The sequence below is a fragment of the Excalfactoria chinensis genome, chromosome 5, assembly GCF_039878825.1.
Source record: "Excalfactoria chinensis isolate bCotChi1 chromosome 5, bCotChi1.hap2, whole genome shotgun sequence".
NCBI lineage: Eukaryota > Metazoa > Chordata > Aves > Galliformes > Phasianidae > Excalfactoria > Excalfactoria chinensis.
Genome location: NC_092829.1, coordinates 46149803 through 46167923, shown reverse-complemented (window position 1 = coordinate 46167923; position 18121 = coordinate 46149803). Strand labels below are relative to the sequence as shown.

The following is an 18121-nucleotide window of genomic DNA, read 5'->3' as shown; positions in this document are numbered from 1 at the left end:
CAAGTATTGCTGCCACGCTGGTAGTCCCTCAGTTATTTACTTTACTATTACATGCCACGGATGTTTGGTGTTGTCCTAACAGTAACTCTGAGCCACATGAACTGCTGGATGAGCTGCTCTCAGAGGAGGGCAGCAGAGTCCCCCAGATACCGGCATATCCCTCCATCAAGAGCCGGATGCTGGAGATTTTGCTGTTCCACCTTAGAGTCCCCATGATCACAGAAAATCCCCACAGCTCCAGAAAATCTATCAAGAGAACCATTTCTGTCCCCTTGACATGTAAAAGGACGTGGGCTCAGGCACTGGGGCCCTCTAGAACTATCTCTGTCTGCCTGCCTATTAATCCCTTCTCTCTAGATGTCTCTGCAAAGTGGTATCTCAAAGACACATGTCCTCCCCACACCCTGATCCTTCATGTGAACAACCATGCCTCCAGAGAGAGCCCACCCCTGTGCTCTCCCAGGTCTCCCCCCATACACGGAACTCTTCGGGTGTTTAGAGACATTTTCATCATCCTGAGTCATTAAGGAACCCTATTGGGATGACAGCACTATGATTCTTGCTATAAAAGTCCTTTGGGAGCAGCTGGAACTCAGCAGCAGTGTTTCAGGGACCTTGCTGCAAGCTCAGCCCCACAACAAAGGAGTTAAGACAGGCAGTACAGTGCAACTTTGAGGAATGACACTGGCCCAGTGCCTCTGCAAAACCAAGGCACCTCACCTCCTGTCTCAGATAGATGCTGCTCACACTGGGGTAACAGCCACACCACGGTCACACTGCCTCATTGCTGGCAGGGATAAGGCTTCAGAAGGGCAGGACAGCTGGGCTTTTTATGTTCTGGTGAATACTGCTCGTGATACTCACAGATAGGGTTGGTACAAAGCTATGTGCTGCATCAGTCAGTCAGTTGGGTTTGCTGTGCTTGGGCCAGTGAAGCAACCCCTTACTTACCAGCATCTGGCCACTGATAAGAGCTCTATCTCACTCCACACCGTGAATGTGAATTTCTCCCCGTGGCCCTCCTCATGCCTGTTCTTCTATATCTCCCACAGCAGAAGCATCATGCTGTCTCTTCTCATCTGCCCTGCCCTCCTTTCAGCCCCACAAATGTCACCCCTCGCTCCAGGGCCAAGGAGCTGCAATTATTTTTCTATGGTCTTGGGAATCTGTAGAGGTCCCAGCTGAAAAGCAAAGCTTTCAATACCGTGTTATACTTCTGAATGAAATGCCCAGCATACAACTAGACACAAAAATAATATGGATACGGTGAGTGAATGATTGGTTGATGGGTCAGGGTCAAAGGGTTACAGAAAACAGAGTTACACCAGATCAGTGGCCAGTATCTAGTGGGGTTCCCCAGGGCTTCACACTGGGGCCGTTTCTCTTCAGTGTTTTTATCAATGCTCTAGATATGGGACTCAGATGTATATTAAATAAGTTTGCATATTACATTAAATTAGGATATTAAATCAGATTGGCGATAGAGAGGCCTGGCAGAGAGATCTTGGCAAATTGGATGGCTGCGTAGTCATCTACTGCATGAAGCTTAACAAGGACAAGTGCCGGATTCTGTCCCTGTAATGGATCAGTCCCTCCTTCAGGGACAGCAGGGGCAGGGAGAAGGGCAATGAATTACAGAGAAACCTCTGCTGAGAGCCTGGCAGAGCATGGGCCAGGTGTTTCACAAACCATACGATCCAGGAGCACCTGGGGAAGAGAGGAGGGCTGTGCGAGCCCCAAAGGGGGACACACGTTACAGCATTTGTGCAAAATTCCAGCTCTGCTTAATCTCCTGGGGCTCCCGGAAGATTGTGACAGAGAAAGGGACCAAACAGGAAAGAATTAGCAGAAAATGCTTCTCCTCTGGCAGCCACCATGGCTGTGCCAGGAGTTAGCAGCAGCAGTGTGGAGCAGCCAGCCCTGCCTCCCCCTCCTTCAGCCGCCTCTATAAACACGCAGGGCTTACTCAGAAGATTAGAAAGGAACAGGGCAAAAGACAACAGAGTCTCTTTTGTAATGAGGAAGGATTATGGCATCAAGTGACCGGCTGCAGCTCCCAAGTGGGTTTCAGGCTCCTTAGTACACCGCGTCTGTCAGGTTCAATCCCCCCATGAGCCAAGGGGGCAAGGAAAGGCAAGCTGTGGTGCTGGCCACAAAGGACCCAGCGAGGACACATGCAGGACCAAACCTCCACCATCTCCAGTGCAGCTCAGGAGCCCGTGACTGTGAGTATCTAGTCCTCACAAGAGCAGAGAGATTCCTTCCAAGATTAGCTGATCGGTCTGTCTATCTTCTTGTGCATCTGAGCTCATCACTCCTCTTGCTTTTCTCTGCCCACTGTATCTCTTTGTTCCTTGCACTTGCAATAGGCGCTCGTGTCCGTTTGCAGCATTATGCAGTGGGTAACACAACTTGCACAGGCAAATCTGGCTTGCTTGCTGCTGCAGTATCCTCAGTGCTGGGGACTCCCACAGCCTGGTCAGTGTCAGCTGATCCCCAGGTGCAGCAGTGAGCTCACAGGGACCTGCCAAGCTGATGCACAGTGCTGGCGGTGCCATGCTCCCCGTCACCCTATGGGGAGTTGGGCTCTGTGAGCTCTGTGCAGGGACGGCTCTTCTGCCCCACCAGCACCCCATTGTGCCGGTGCTGTAGTGAGCTGCCTTGCACCACCAACTTTAACACCACGTAGCACTGCAAGTGTGCCAGCTGTCGAGTGACAGCCAGGGCCAAGCACACAGGCTGGCAGGCGGGGAGCTGCCTTAAGAGCACAGGACTGCAGGCAGAAGCACTGGGAAGAGCCCCACGTCCCGTGCCCGAGCAGAACTGCAGAGAGGTGGGCGACATCCATTACTTACACAGACAAGAGCTGAAGTTTTCCATGTTTGGTAAAAAGTGAATCTGCATTTGAATTACGCAATGAAGAGTCTCCCTGAGCACTTTCAAGACCCGAAGCCTAAAGCAAACACTCTGCTCTCTGTAAGCGGCCCCCAGCACATTTGCATGTGTTTCCATACATTTCTCATCTGTACAGCTCATGTGTGTGATGCCTTTGGGGCAGTTACAAAACACTTCTCAATCCTGTGTGCTGACCAGAAATACACATGGGAGAAGCGTGAATGTGTATGAGACTGCAGTGAAAGGGGCATTTGTGCAGCTGGGAAGCTCTTGGCAGGGCAGGTGCCAGCTCTGCCCCTCCGATAGAATCACTGGGGGACTCAGGGAGAGTTACAACAAGGAAACCCAAAGGAGGAGCAGAACCAAGAAGCCAAAGTCAGAACAAAGATGTTATTTGTTGAATCAGCCAAGATACGTTGCAGTTTATCTTCACGGCACCAGCTGGCTTGGACATGAATTTTCCCCACCTAACTATAAGGCTTTCACTGGGATGCTTAAATGCGGACGATGGACGCAAATTCACCTGCCCACAGCTGCTTCTACAGACCAGTGAGGGCTGAATTAGCCCTGGAAGTACCTCCCAGTCTCCATAACTCAGGAAAGAGCCCAAGGCGCCTCTACTATTAACCTCATTGCCAAAGCAATATCTAACAACTATGCAGTGTGTTAGAAATTCCATCATTTTTTGCACTGAATAATTATTCATGAATGGCACGGATTATGCTGGCTTTTGTTTTTATATATAACTTCAGGTTTAGCTGAATGTCAGTCCAACAATTAACTGATGATAAATCATTATTTAGGCAGGGTTAGAAAGCAATAAGTGCAGCGAGGATGCCGCATGATTGGGTAAAAGCTCTTTTTTCTTTCAGCACCGTTTATCTCACAATGAGGACTGGGGAGGTGGACTTACCGGAATTTGTGCTCTGCGAGCCCAGCCAAAATCCATCCTTCAGCTCTCTGACAGGGAAGGCTGTTTTGCCTACAGGACCAGGGCTGGCATAGTCTGGTTGTGCACATCAACCTTAATTTAAAGACAGATAAACAAGGAACTCTGGAATTTGTGAGACTGATCGTTAATCTCAAACGACTGTATGTGTGGAAGACAGCGGCACGTGGGCTCTGTCCACTGCCATCGAGCTGCTCCATTTGAACACTGACAGTCCAATGCTACAAACATAGGGCTTCACCAAAAGTGTGCTCTCTGCCACTGCAACTAGCTCATGTGCAGGTAAAACACAGGAAGAAGCTGGTAAGCACATCACACTACATGCCCACCGTAGGCTTCCTCTTGATTTTCTGCTTTAATGACTTGAACAGATTTGTCTTTTGATTTCAGCTCCTTCACTCATTCTTTCTTCCTTCCTTTTCGCCTTGCTGGGACACCTGAGGTTTCTGTTTCCTCCCTCTGTGCGGGTTTGCGTGGCAGCTTCAACATCTGCTCATTTTGTGTCTCTACCAGGATCTGTGATGACAGTGACATACACCAACCGTGTGGCCGATGCCCGCCTAGGCACCTTCTCACAGCTCCTGCTCCAGTGGAAAGGCAGCATCTACAAACTCCTCTACTCTGAGTTCCTTATTTTCATCTCCCTCTACTTTGCCATCAGCCTTGTCTACAGGTGAGCATCCTTACACCAGCACCACCACTCGCTCTCAGCCGGTCCCAAAGCAGGACAACCGAGGGTTGGAACAGCAGTCCTGGGAAAAAGGAGCCAGCCAGCCACTCTCCAATCTTTCCCCACTGCTGCAGTGGCTGAGTATTTCTGAGTGCAGACATCAGGCTGCAGACCTGTCAGAAGGCAGCTATGCACTGGGGTGGCTCTGATTTGGGTGGGGAAAGCCAGGGAGCTCCCCTGGTTGGGTGAATGCAGCATGGAAGCAGGAAAGCAGCTCTAAGAAGAAAGAATACACATTGGGCACCACTGAAGAGAGCAGAGCTTGGAATGACATTTTGCAAGATATTAAATGAAACGTGGTGCACATCCAAGCACTATGGCAAACCCCTGGTTCCAGATAGCACCCTCCCCTGGGTGGAAAACATAGGGCTCTCTAATCAGGCTGCAGCTATTACCACTCAACAACCACTCCAGGCTCCTTTGGACATATCGGCAGGGTGTTTTGAGTGCTCCCCACATCACCCCGTGCCCGCAGTGTGGTTGTGCCATGGCTCCGTGTCTTTGTTTTCCTTTGCCAGACTCTTACCCAGCAGGCCCAACAAGGCACAGTCTCCTCCTTAAGGCTGATGCCTCTGTTCCTCCCTTTCAGGCTGATCCTCAGCGAAAGCCAAAGGCTGATGTTTGAGAAGCTGGCACTCTACTGCAACAGCTATGCTGAGCTAATCCCCGTGTCCTTTGTGCTGGGTAAGGAGCTCTGACTGTGAACACTCAGGGAGGGGAAGCAGGCAGCATTTCTTCTCTCACCCTGGGTTGATATGGCTCTTCAAGCAGCCAGGATTCACTAAGCAGTCCTCTCATTCTGCCTTTGTGATAAATACATCAGTTAATGCTGAAGCTGTGAGGTATGCACACAGTTTTCACTGCCCAAATTCGCTGACATGCTCTGGGTTCTACCACGAGGACAAGAACCAAATATCTCCAAATAAGCTGTGAAAGCCAGACTTTAGCTTTAGCATGGAAATCCAAATTACCTCTAGGTCTGCCTTCCCTCATCCCCATAAGAGCTGTGCCAGCCTTTCTATAGAAGAGCACACATCTCCCCTCCTTCAGGATAGCTAACTTGTCCGGCTCACCTCCAGGTTTCTACGTGGCCCTGGTGGTGTCCCGCTGGTGGGCACAGTACGAGAGCATCCCATGGCCTGACCGCATCATGAACTTGGTCTCCTGCAACGTGGACGGGGAGGATGAGTACGGGCGGCTGCTGCGTCGCACCCTGATGCGCTACAGCAACCTGTGCAGCGTGCTGATCTTGCGCTCCGTCAGCACCGCTGTCTACAAGCGCTTCCCCAGCATGGAGCACGTCGTGAGAGCAGGTCAGTACTGGTACTGCCTTCAGCACAGCTCTGGGCCAGGCAGGCAGCAGCACCCTGCCACTTGACCTCCTCTGGAGCAGAAATGGTGCTGTTCTAGGACACGAGTTATCACGTTCTCAACGGTTGTCTAAATACACTCTGTAACTGCACCTTCAGCTGTTCTCTGTCTTCCTGCTGGCTGGGATCAGGTCAGACATGCTGCAGACATCCAAAGTCTATAGCTTTCTCATGAGGGGAGTCGGGGGCAGAGAGCTGAGGGATGGGACCCAATCATGGAGCTGTCAGGGCAGAGGCAGGCTGGGGGTTAGGCAAAGGGTCTGCAGCAGAATGCAGTGGGCATGGAACAGGCTGCCCAGCCCCAAGCTGCCAGAGTTCAAGGAGGTTCTGGACAACACTTTCAGACAGAGGGTTTGAATTTTGAATGGTCTTGTGTGGAGCCAGGAGTTGGACTCTGTGAGCCTTATGGGTCCCTTCCAACTTGGGTTATTCTATGAAATGAGAAATTCTTCTTGCACTTATTTAAAAATCAGTGTTTTAACAAAACCCGCCATCCTTTTCTGCATCTTCCAAAGGCTGAATGCCCAGAATTCCTCTGAACATAAAAAGAGCTAAGGTGACTACCTTCTACACTCTATGGCTATTCCTCTCTCATCTATTCTTTTCCACCTAGGCCTCATGACTCCTGAAGAGCACAAGAAGTTTGAGAGCTTGAACTCCCCCCACAACAAGTTTTGGATCCCGTGCGTGTGGTTCTCCAACCTGGCTGTGAAAGCAAGGAATGAGGGGAGGATCCGGGACAGCGTGCTGCTCCAAGGCATCCTGAATGTGAGTGACAGTCAGTAGGCAACTGAGATCCTCATCCAATCCTCCGGGTTGAACTGCAGGGATTTCCAGAGGTCAGGCAAGAAACAGGAACATTGAGGTAGGATGTCCAGATAGTGAGCCATGTCTGTCCCTGGGGATAGTACATTAATTTTAATGGGAAATACCTCCACTGCCACTCTCCAGCTGGTGGCAAAGTAGAGTTTTTCATGGCCTGTTGACACATTAGTGATGCCACACACAGAAAAAGAATGTAACACCTCTCACAAAACTGGGACTGGGAGGAACCATTTGACTCACATCTAGGTGTAGTCATACGAGACACCTATGTAGCAGGTTCTGAATCAACCTTCCTGCAGCATTCACACATTCCAGTGCCAAATGAAGATCTCTATGATACAACTGTAAAGCCACAGAAAAAAAGCAGAAGTCAAAAGCATATTAAACAACCAAGGTCCCTACAGAGAACTTCACTATTGAAAACCCTTGGATAGTCCTGGGACTCAGGCCATGCTCCACAGGCAGGACCTGGCATTGGTCCTTGCACAGCTGCAGAGAAAAAAAAACAACAACTCTGGAGCAGCTCATCCTCTCTAAGATTCATGTGCTGAGAGACCTATGTTTTTTCTATTGCCTGGAGTGAGTTTCATCCCTCTGGGCTATTTATCTAAGCTCACTGGTCAAAAGAGAGAGATGGATATTTCTAAGATATCTTTACCTCTGATCTGTTGAGATACTCGCTTTGTGAGGAGATAACCTCTGCTATGAAATAAGCTAGGAAGGGACTCAGGTCTCAGATAGAGCCATCCAAGCAGCAAGGCCTTCCTCCATGGCAAGTGTGAGACCCTGCTGGTGGTCTGCTGGGGAATGGCCTGACACCAATGGAGCCCTGGCTGAGTCCCACCTTCCAGAGAGGAGAGAGCAGCAGGGGATAGGCAAGGACACACACATGTGATGCCAACGGGTCTTCCCTTTTCCCCCTGCAGGAGCTCAACACTTTGCGCAGCCAGTGCGGGCGGCTCTATGGGTATGACTGGATCAGCATTCCCCTGGTCTATACCCAGGTAAGAAGAGCTTCCCCCAGATCCATGGCTGCACTATCTGCCTCCACATGCTGCTCTGGAGTCCCCGCTGACCCCATACCTGCCCTACACACAGAACATGCTGATGCTACATATGATTGGACCTCTCATCCATGCCTGCACGTGCAAGCCCCATGCTGGCTCTCACTCACACATAAGCACACACACCACCCAGCCTTAGTTCTGTAATACACAGCCACCTCTACAGAAACACTCCCTGAGTGTAATTAGTTACCCATAATGTGCTCCATATGAGAGCACAGAAAACACATATACATGCAGACCCATGTCCTGCAGGAGTCTAGATCCACAAAACAGAGCCATGTCAGGTTGTAGAAAAGACTGGGCCCAAATTGGCAGCTCCTCTGGCCGCCTCAATTGGGTCTTGGAGTTGTGAGCAGGATCTGCCAGATGATCTGGAACAGAGTCTCCTCTCTGCAGCGCATGACCCATTTTTATACGGTTGCCCATCCACACTGCAGTGTTTGTCTTTGCAGGCACCCTGTAACCTGTGCATCTTGAGGCAGCCCTGTGCTGTTCCCTGCTGCGAAGTGCCTGGCTAAACCCAGAGTCTCGTGAAGCTGGCTGTTTGTTTTGAACCTTCCTGCTTGACACCAGTCTTGGCTGCTATTAATTTGAAAAGTGGAAGTTTCCAGTCTCATGATTACAGAGAACAAGCACAAAGTTCACTGCAGCCTGAAATTAGGGCAAGCAAGCAGGCAAATATTAAAATGTCCTTCATTAGGACCAGACCAGAGCTGGCACTAATGCTCAGGGTTCCTCTCCCAGGTATCTTACCATCGTGAGGAGCTCCAGAGAACTATTAGGACACACAGATGTCATTCCATGGACAGCGTGGAATGAAACGCAGCGTACATAACTGCTGAAGGGCAGAGGGTACATTTAGTTTCCTGCAGTGGAAATTAATATTCCTGCAAAAAAAACCAACAAAAAAACAGAGGGAAAGCCTGTTGTAACTGAATACAAGGCTTTCAAAAGGCTCCTGAGCCAGCAGCTCGCTGCAGTTTTGATATAAGCGGGGTGGGAGCTGAAGAGGAAGATGCTGAGGAAGCAAGATGGGAACTGAAGTTTCTCTGATGTGTCCCCTGGCATCTTTCCCAGGTGGTGACCGTGGCTGTTTACAGCTTCTTCCTGGCCTGTTTGATCGGGCGGCAGTTCCTGGATCCTGAAAAAGCATACCCCGGCCATGAACTAGATCTCTTCGTGCCTGTCTTTACATTCTTGCAGTTCTTCTTCTATGCTGGCTGGTTAAAGGTATGTCTGAGAAATTATGCCCGGATCTGGAATCTAACCCACTGGGTTTTTCCCCAGTTTACGCTCACAAAGAACCCAGCTGCGTACTGTGGCCTATGGGCAACATGCCAGCTGCTGGTAGACAGACGGAGAGCTAATGGGAGCTAAGGGCAATGCTACGACTCTCAGGCTCTGAGCATCTCACTTGAGTATCAGTTTCACCTTTCCTAAGTTCGGGGGATAAGAGAGGCAGTGGACTGCATTACCTGTATACCAATGCTTCCTAGTAACTGGTAAGCTTCTGTTTTTAAGCCACCCCTTTTTGGGGAGAACCAGCATTGCTCCCAATTCAGGGCACATCACCCTTGAGTGCAGTTCTAGGCTCTGTCCAATAGACTTTCCCCCTGCAGGGAAAGGGATGGGTATGACCATGATCTTTGCTGTGTGTTCTCCATGTGCAGGTGGCCGAGCAACTAATTAACCCTTTTGGGGAGGACGATGATGACTTTGAAACCAACTGGCTCATCGACAGGAACCTGCAGGTAAAGAGAAGGCAGAATTCTCCTGACCTGCAGAGGAACACCAAGGGCTGCACCTGCAGTTTCACCTGGCCCCTTGGTTCATCTGCCAGCACACATGATGGGTCCAGATTCTGTTTCAGACCCTTGCAGCCTTTCAATGACACATCATTCCCTGGCTTTTCCCACACCGTGCTTATACCTATAATCACCTCCCCTGGCTTCTTCTTTGCAATATCTCTCCTTCAGAACTCCCTAACACTAAGCTCATCAGTTCTAGCGAGCATATTGCTTTCATTTCTCCTCCTGTGCCACTTTCCTTCTAATTAATCAAATCTCTCCATGGCAAAAACAAAACAAAACAAAAACCAAACAACAACAACAGCAGCAAAACCACAAGTGACAGGAAGCCATATAGCAAATCCAGCTGCTTGTTTCGCTTCCATATTACACTGCTGCTTTCTGCCCTGCATTCCTTTGTCTGCAGAGAACAGGCTGCTCACCTCAACATTCCTGCTGTCCCCCCCAGGTCTCCCTTATGGCAGTGGATGAGATGCATCAGGATTTGCCCATTCTGGAGAAGGATCTATACTGGAATGAGCCCGATCCCCAGCCACCTTACACTGCAGCCACCGCTGAGTACAAGCGCCCATCATTCCTTGGATCAACCTTTGATATCAGGTAAATGCAGCTACAGGGAGTCAGAACAGACCGCATTCACACCTTCGAGCAGGTGCAGTGCAGGATATTATACTCGAGTAAGAAAGAACACAGTCTTCCTCTCTAGTCTGTGAAACCTCGCTCTAAAATATTTACAGACTTGTCCAAAGGTGACAGCCAGTACCTTTCTTCACAAAGAATACCTCTGATCTCTTGCCCCTCCTCTACAGCGAGCATCCCTGTAGCGGAGGGCCTAACATGTAACTGATGGGGCAGCACAGCAATGGTCCCTGTGCTGCCAGCCTCACCACTAGAAAGCACCATCTTTTGTGGCTTCATAACATCCTGTTTTGCCTTTCCCCAGCATGCAGAAAGAAGAGATGGAGTTCCAGCCCCTGGAGCAAATTAAAGAGAATGAGGAAGCAAACCATTCCACGCCACTACTGGGACACCTGGGCCGCCTCCTGGGTGTCCAGTCACCAAGTTTCTCCAGGGCCTCTTCCCGGATGAACCTACTGCGCAGGCGAGGGGAGCCCACATCCCCCTTCTCCCATTACACGTACCATGACATGGGCAAGTCGGGGAACATCAGTCAGCTGAGGGGAGACGCCAACTCACAGGAGCAGTGGGACGGAGAGGATGGAAAACTAAGGGAGTTTGATGCCTTCATATCGACCCCATTTTATGAGAGACCTGGTTTCTACAGCGCTCCACAGACACCCATCAGCTCCATCCCCATGATCTTCCCTTCTAGACGCCAAGGGCGCAAGAAGCCCCCTGCGCTCTCCAGCATAGCTGCATGCTCAAATTCTCTGAAGGACGTCATTGTCAACTCCTCACCTTCCAGGATGAGTGATATGTACAAAAGCCAGAGCTCCCTCGGCTCGGGTGCAAAGGAAACATTTATTTGGCCAACAGAACGGAATAAAGGCCCCGACTCACTGGTTGTAACGGTGGAAGAAGAAAAGAGCAACTCTAACAACAAAAGCAGAGAAGCTGCCATCACTGGAAGTCCAGCAGCTCCGTCCACAGCCTCAGACAGCCCTAAATTCCCTTTCCTAGCAGAGTCCCCAGACCACGAGCAGCAGGGCAGCTTCAAGAGTCTGAAGAGTTTAAAAGGCTCCCACCCACCCTGGCTAACGCTGGAGAATGCAGCAACCACCACTTCCAATTCTGAGCAACCAAGTGCCTTCCCCCAGCCTACCAACATACTGCCCAGCAGCAGCACCTCCCTCTGCTTCTCATTCACTCCTGTCGCATCTCCAGTGCTGGAGAGATCCCCCATAGGGAACAGAGGCCCTGATACTCACAGCTTAAGTTTGGAGGACATGGCTAGCGCACCAGACCAGCATCCATCAGAGGTTTCCAGGAGCACGAGAGATACAGCAAACAGAAGCAGTAATGCTCCTCCTATGAGAGAGACTAGAAGGGCAGAAAGTCCATCCACTAATGACTCTGGCATCTCTCTTGCTGAGGGTGACTTCGTGGGGCTTATGGAGGTGATCATGGAGGCAAGTGAAAGCGTATGTGAAGAGCAGGTGGATCAGTGCAGCTAGAGGGAACCGACAGACACGTATGCCAGGTACCTGAGAAGTGAGACCGCAGTGTTTTCACACCTGGCCCACACTGGCACTCAGCCTCCTAACAGAAGGGCAGCACCTACGACCCAGCACCAGTGACTCACTACTACTGGACTCAGGCATAGCAGCAGGCACTTGACTTCAGTGCTGCAACAAGAAAAGAGGAAATAATCTCTATACACTCTAGCAAAACAAGACTTCTAGCATTAGGTATTACAATGCCTAACTGTAGAACTGTAGCTGAACAGATACCCAAAGCAAAGGTATAGCCCAAGCAGAAGAGGCATGTAGTTAAGCATACTTTGTTATAGCAAGAATTGAAACTCCAAGTTTACATGACTTTTTGCCATAAGGCCCAGGACTTGCACAAGTTGCTCCCGGGAAAGAAAGGGACTGAGGCACAGCATTTATGATGCAGAGCCACAGTGCTTCACCAAGTCCTATCCAGCTGATGTCCTCCAGCACCAGGAAAGCTATGAGGTGCAATGGGGTAAGGCCAAACACATGGCTGCCATCAATGGTATTTACATTGCTTCAAGTTTTCTATCACATATTGCTGATTTGAAAGCACTCAAAGAAGTCATCCGGATGGCGTTACCCAACACAAAGCTAAGATATTTATACAAGCCCTCCCTAAAAAAGGAACAACCAACCCTAAAAGCAGTGCAGATGGCCAGGACCACGCGCTTCCTCATTTCAGTTTTCACACAATAAAAGCTTAAAGAAACCATTAAGCTCTTCCTCTTTTCACAAAAAGCTGCACGTTCCCTTCAATCACAAGGAGCACATGACATACTCAGTCCACCCACCTCCCTGCCAATAACCTCATGCAATATTCCAACCCTCTGCCTACCAGGCACAATTGCTTGAACTGGGCAAACAGCACTACAGTCCATACCTAATACCCCATGCACTGCCTTTTAAGGCCTGCAATGCTGCTTGTCTAGCTTACACTGTGAAGGAGAAAGCAGGAGCCCTGTGTCATGCTTCTGTACACAAGTATAGGACCATTTCTGTTAGACAGGCACAATCTCACCTAAATCCACAGGTTCAGGAAGCATCGAGCCTCAAGCCTTCCTCTTCCTGTACATTAAGACAGAAGCTTTGGTGGCAAAGGCGTTTTGAAACATGCCTCAGGTCCTTCACAAACCTCACAGGTTTCTTCCTCCAAATCCAACTTATTTCCTCATCCATGCTCTGCTCAAGAGAACTTCCTCAGTTAAGACTACAGAGCACAACCCTGCACGTACCCTTCTAAAAGGGGAAAAAAAAAATAAAGCAGAAGAAGCCACCTTGAACCAAGTCACTTTATTGGATGGAGGGCAGTACACAAAACACAAGAGAAAAGAAAGCTGATATTTGGTACAGAGTATAAGAACTGTTTATCTAGATAGCTGAAGATGCATGCATTGCTGGACCAGTAAAGTAGAAGTCCCCTGAAACCCACAGGGTGGCTCTTGGCAAGCCTTCAGCTGTTGTCACATTCCCCAAGGGTATGCTTGTCAAACAGGTACTCTGCCATGCCATACTTGGGTGCCCCCATCTTCCGCAGGTTGGTCACGTGGTCACCCAGCTGCTTGATGGCTTTCACCTGCTCATCCAGGTAGTGAGTCTCAATGAAGTCACACAACTGGAAGGGAGAAGAAAAGTTTAGGGCTGAACAAAGCTCATCCTGCTCAAGGAATCATGCTAAGAAAAGATAAATCAAGATGTCTGAAGGTATTTAAGAAGCACATGGTGCAGCACTTCACGATCATGAGCATTTATACATGTAGAACAGTCAGCTATGTTGCTCCTTTTAAAATAAATCCTTCTAGCTGCACAGGATACTTTCAAGAGAACCCTGAGAACAAGTTAATTCCCTACTGGAGGCTTTACTATAGACATCACTGCCAAGGCTGCATTGAGCCTTTTTTAACTAACAGGAAGAGGTTCGTAGCATGTGTCTGAATCACAGCGGCCTAAAGTGGCAGCAATTTTTATCATCCCAAAAAGTAACTTTGGAATCTAATGACAGAAGCCCCCAGAGAATAAAGCCTATTGCACACTGATAAACATACGTTGCAAAGCGGCATTCAGACGAGCACCTTCTGTTCTCAAAAGCACCAAGAGAAAGGTTTGAGCACAGCTACACACCCCATGCTCTATGACAGACCTTTGTCACTCTAATACAACTGGTCCTCTGCTTGACAGAAACACCAGGACATTCCTTCTGGAATAGCTGCACTACTTCATCCCTCTTTCACCACACTAGGAACAGCAGGTACATGCATTCACACCCACATGCACAGTCACATGTATGCATGCACTGCCCCCTCACTGCACAGCTACGCTCCCAGCTTCAACATCCACTTACGTGTGGGTCATTCTTTTCAGTTGCCAATTTGTGCAGTTCTAACAGCGACTGGTTCACATTCTTCTCCAGGTGCAGGGCACACTCCATTGCAGTCAATCCATTCTCCCAGTCATCACGATCTGGTTTCTAGAAGGGAAAAGCCCACAGCCATGTTTTTATAAAGCAAACAGATCAATAGAGAGCAAAGTCTTTTAGGTCGGTCTCAAAGTCCATCTCAAAAAGCAACTCGCTGCACTACGCAGTTCTCCAGTAAGGCTCTTCTACTCAAAGCTCCTTAAATAAAACCAAGCTCAAGCATTTGGGTCTCGCATAAAAAAAGAATCAAACAACCTGGCACTCACACTGCACTTAGGACAGAATTGAATGCAGACTAAAGCCACAACAGACGTACATCTGTTCTCCGAGACCTTCTTACGTTACATTCAGCGAAATCATAAAGGTTAAAAGTCAAAACTACTTTTCTTCTTCCCCTTCTAATCTCATGCTCTAAACATCTAAGTAGGTGTCTTGGTTTTGGCTGAAACATGCTAAGCTTTGTTCGCAGTGGTTGGCATGATGCCACTGAGAAGAAAAACAGTGTGATAACACTGATGTTTTAGATGTTGAGCAGTGCTCGCACTAGAAATCAAGCGCCTTTCAGCTCCTTGTACTGCTGTGCCATCAAGGGGCCGGGGGTACACTGAAGCAGTGCAGCAGACTGAAACTGCAAGAGATAGTCTATGCCATATGGTATCACGCTGAATAATAAAGCTGGGGGAGTTTGCTAGGGGTGGGCTGCCTCCCTGAGATTGGCTGAACACCAGCCAGCAAGCAACTGCACCACACATCACTTCTTTAGTATATCCCTTATATTTCCTTCCATTTCTGCCCTGTGAACTCCCTTCTGTCTCAGCCCCTAAAATCCCTTCTCTAATGTTCCCCCATCACAGTGTGGAGGGGATGGGGTTAACAGCTGTGTGGTGCTGAGCTGCCTGCCACATTAAGCCACTGCACAGGTACAACCTCAAAGAAAACTAAACAGTTTAAGACATCCAAACAGGGAAGCTGAAAATACTTTTCTGAAGTGACTGTCGCTTACTGTTTTCCCCATAGAGTTGCTATGTATCAAACTGACTACACTAGTAGCAATTCAAAACAGTGGAAAAATGAGTAAAGGGAGCAAATTATGCCATGAAGTCTTGCAGCAAGTCCTAATTAACAACTGGGAAAAGACTGGTTTGTCATCTCAGCTCTAGTCTAGAGATCCGAGATCCAAGAAGGCACATGCAGCTGAACTTAACAGAACCATTTACACTGTAGTTCGCCATTCCCTGCACCACCACCACCCTCTAAAACCACTATAAGCTACATATATGCAGCTGTTCTTATAGAGGAAGTGCTTTCTAGTCTGTCAACAAGTCAATGTGCATACCTAGACTTTGCCCAGACTGGTCACCACACACAGATCACAGCAATGCATGTGCTCAACCACTGGCAGCTGCTGCTGTTTTTTTGCAGGAGGCCTCTCAGGGAAATTCCTTCCCCAACAGCCTGGAGACAGGCCCTAAGGTTAGTACTGCATTAGGCACGACAACACAGAGATCTGGAGCTCACCTTGATGTCCTGCAAGAAGATGCGCCCACCTCTCTGATTTTGCAGCTTCATCAACTTCTCAGCATGTTCACGCTCCTCATGGGACTGGTGCAGGAAGTACTTGGCAAAGTTCTTCAGAGCCACATCATCTCGGTCAAAGTAGTAGGACTGAAAAAAAGAATGTGTGCACTCAAACTCAAGTCTCGCTCTAGCAGCCGCACAAAGCAACGTCTATGCTGTAACTTCTAACATCCCAGCCCTTCAAGAAGGCTAAAGCCCAAGCAGGGGGGTAACCAGCAGCATGACAAGCAGCAGGGTAACATGACCCAAATCCTCCCTCTATGGAAAGTTCAGCTTTCCCTGATAGATTTAAGCCTCATTCGATTTTAACCCATGTCCTGCTTAGTAAGTACAACTAGCTGGTATTTGTGGTTCACTTCTGAACACATGAAAACCCACACACCACTAAGCTCTCTAAGTTCTGCTCTGCCTCGAGTGCCTTGCTTTCCAAGATTTTTTCCTACCCCTTTCATTGACTCAAATTCATTTACAATGGTCTTAAGTCAAACGTAACACCTGCTAAAAGTAGGTAAAGAGCGCGCAGAAATGTTAAAGTACTTCTGCCATAATGTTTTCATGCATACTCCACCAGATCTAGCAGGTGTTAGACCAGCAATATGCTTTCTACATCCAAGAAAGCCTTTAGTACTACATTTAAAAGCTTAACTGCATGTAGAACGCCTATTCAGTAGCAGAAACAGCTCTAGAAAGCCAGACCTGTGACAGCTGTTAGAAGCCATCTCACAGCTCCTTTTTCTTTAAGGACACAGAGCAGAATTCAATAGAAAGCTTTGTATTTGTGCGAGTTATCTACCAGGCAAGAACCTGCAGAGCTCTCAGTTCTAGCAGCAGCAGCTCAGAGGCTCACAGGACGTTGGTGTTTGTGTACCACCATCACCAACAGCTACATTCAGCTTGCAGTGGAAGGTCACTTCTTCGTAGTAACACAGCAGCAAGCACTTAAGTTCTACAGCAGAACGCTGCAATACAGTACAGCTAGGAAGCTGCCTACAGAGGTCAGAGCTGCTGTCTGAACTGAAGGCACCAGCTCTGCCGCAGCTGAAACGAGAGTTGCGTGCCAAGCACAGAACCGGGGATGCCACGGATTCCTCCTAACTCACTTCAAAACAGGGACCCGAGAACCTTTGCCTCCGGAGAAAGCCGGTGGGAGAGCTGCCAAGCGCTCCATTGGGCAACTGCCGCTATCCAGCCCTACCCCAAGGGCAGAGCCGCCCAGAGCTCTGAGCTGCGCCGATAACAGCCAACGACGCGCAGTTAACGCGCGGCCGAGGCCGGCCCGGAGATAAGAGCCTCCCTCCCTTCCCCCCCTGCAGCCGGCGAGCGGCGCGGGCCGCCCCCTGCCCCGAGGGGAGGAACTCAGCGCGGCTGCGCCGGGAGGCACCGCCCGGAGCCGCCCCCCGCCGGGCCTTGCCCGGGCCCGTCCCCAGAGACGCGGGGCCCCAACCCCCGGTAAAGGCCGCGGCCGCCCCGCGGGGCCCCGTCCGCCGCTCACCATGCTGAGGTACACGTAGGAGGCGTACAGCTCCAGGTTGATCTGCCGGTTGATGGCGGCTTCGCAGTCCTGGTGGTAGTTCTGGCGCACCTGGGAAGGAGGCGTAGCCATGGCGCTGCCGAGAGAGAGAGATAGATGTGATGGATACGACGGCTGCTGCGGTGGCGGTGGGGGAGGCGGCGGGCCCGAGCGCGGCCGGTTCCGTCCAAGCACTGTTGACGCAGGAACCCGCTCCGCTCAGCCTCGCCGACGCGCTCTGGGCGCTCCCGCCCCGCTCAGCCCCTTTTATAGCGCCGCGGCGCCACTGCGCAAGAGCGCGCCCCCACGGGGAGGGGGGAGGGGGCGTGGCCTCCGGGCGCTGTCCGCCGGGCCGCTACCGGGCAGCCGTGACTCAGCACCCGGCCCGGCGGCGCGGCCCCTTCCCAAGCGGGCGGCGCCATGGGGCGCTCGGTTAGCGATGTCATAAGCGCTAAGTAACCGGGAGACGTTCCGCGGAGCAGCTCCAGCCGGGCCCTGACACGGCTGCGTTTGCGCTCCCCGCCTCGCCGCGGAGGCTGGGGGTGTGTGTAGTGGCCCCTGGCGGACGCGGTGCCCGTAGCGCTGAGGACAAGGGAGCACGTGTGGCTGTTCCCTAAAAGCAGCGTGCGGCTTTTTAACTCTGGTGGGAAGCGCTCAAGCTGCTTATTGTGACACTGAGAAGAGAGCTGTGCCGTGCTGGGCGCTCCTTACCCTGACCGTGTGCTCCAGACGTGGTCATTGCACTGGAAAAGCACACCAAGCCACACTTCCCGGTGCTTTCCACACCATAGAACACCCA

General features: G+C 50.3%; 2 protein-coding genes across 2 annotated transcripts; one reads left to right on the top strand and one right to left on the bottom strand.

Annotated features, from left to right (window-relative positions):
* Positions 1-2049: 2049 nt before the first annotated feature.
* Positions 2050-11954, top strand: LOC140253059 (bestrophin-1-like). Its single transcript, XM_072338404.1, has 10 exons — positions 2050-2225; positions 4358-4517; positions 5164-5258; positions 5654-5887; positions 6558-6712; positions 7696-7773; positions 8914-9066; positions 9507-9587; positions 10093-10244; positions 10588-11954. Exons 2-10 carry the CDS (start codon positions 4366-4368, stop codon positions 11777-11779), a joined length of 2292 nt encoding a protein of 763 aa, XP_072194505.1. The 5' UTR covers positions 2050-2225; positions 4358-4365; the 3' UTR covers positions 11780-11954.
* A 1138-nt stretch (positions 11955-13092) lies between these two features.
* Positions 13093-17562, bottom strand: FTH1 (ferritin heavy chain 1). Its single transcript, XM_072339089.1, has 4 exons — positions 17305-17562; positions 15753-15899; positions 14160-14285; positions 13093-13433 (listed from the first exon to the last, which is right to left on the bottom strand). The coding sequence occupies exons 1-4, from the start codon at positions 17413-17415 to the stop codon at positions 13272-13274; spliced, it is 546 nt and encodes a 181-aa protein (XP_072195190.1). The 5' UTR covers positions 17416-17562; the 3' UTR covers positions 13093-13271.
* Between the last annotated feature and the right edge of the window lie 559 nt (positions 17563-18121).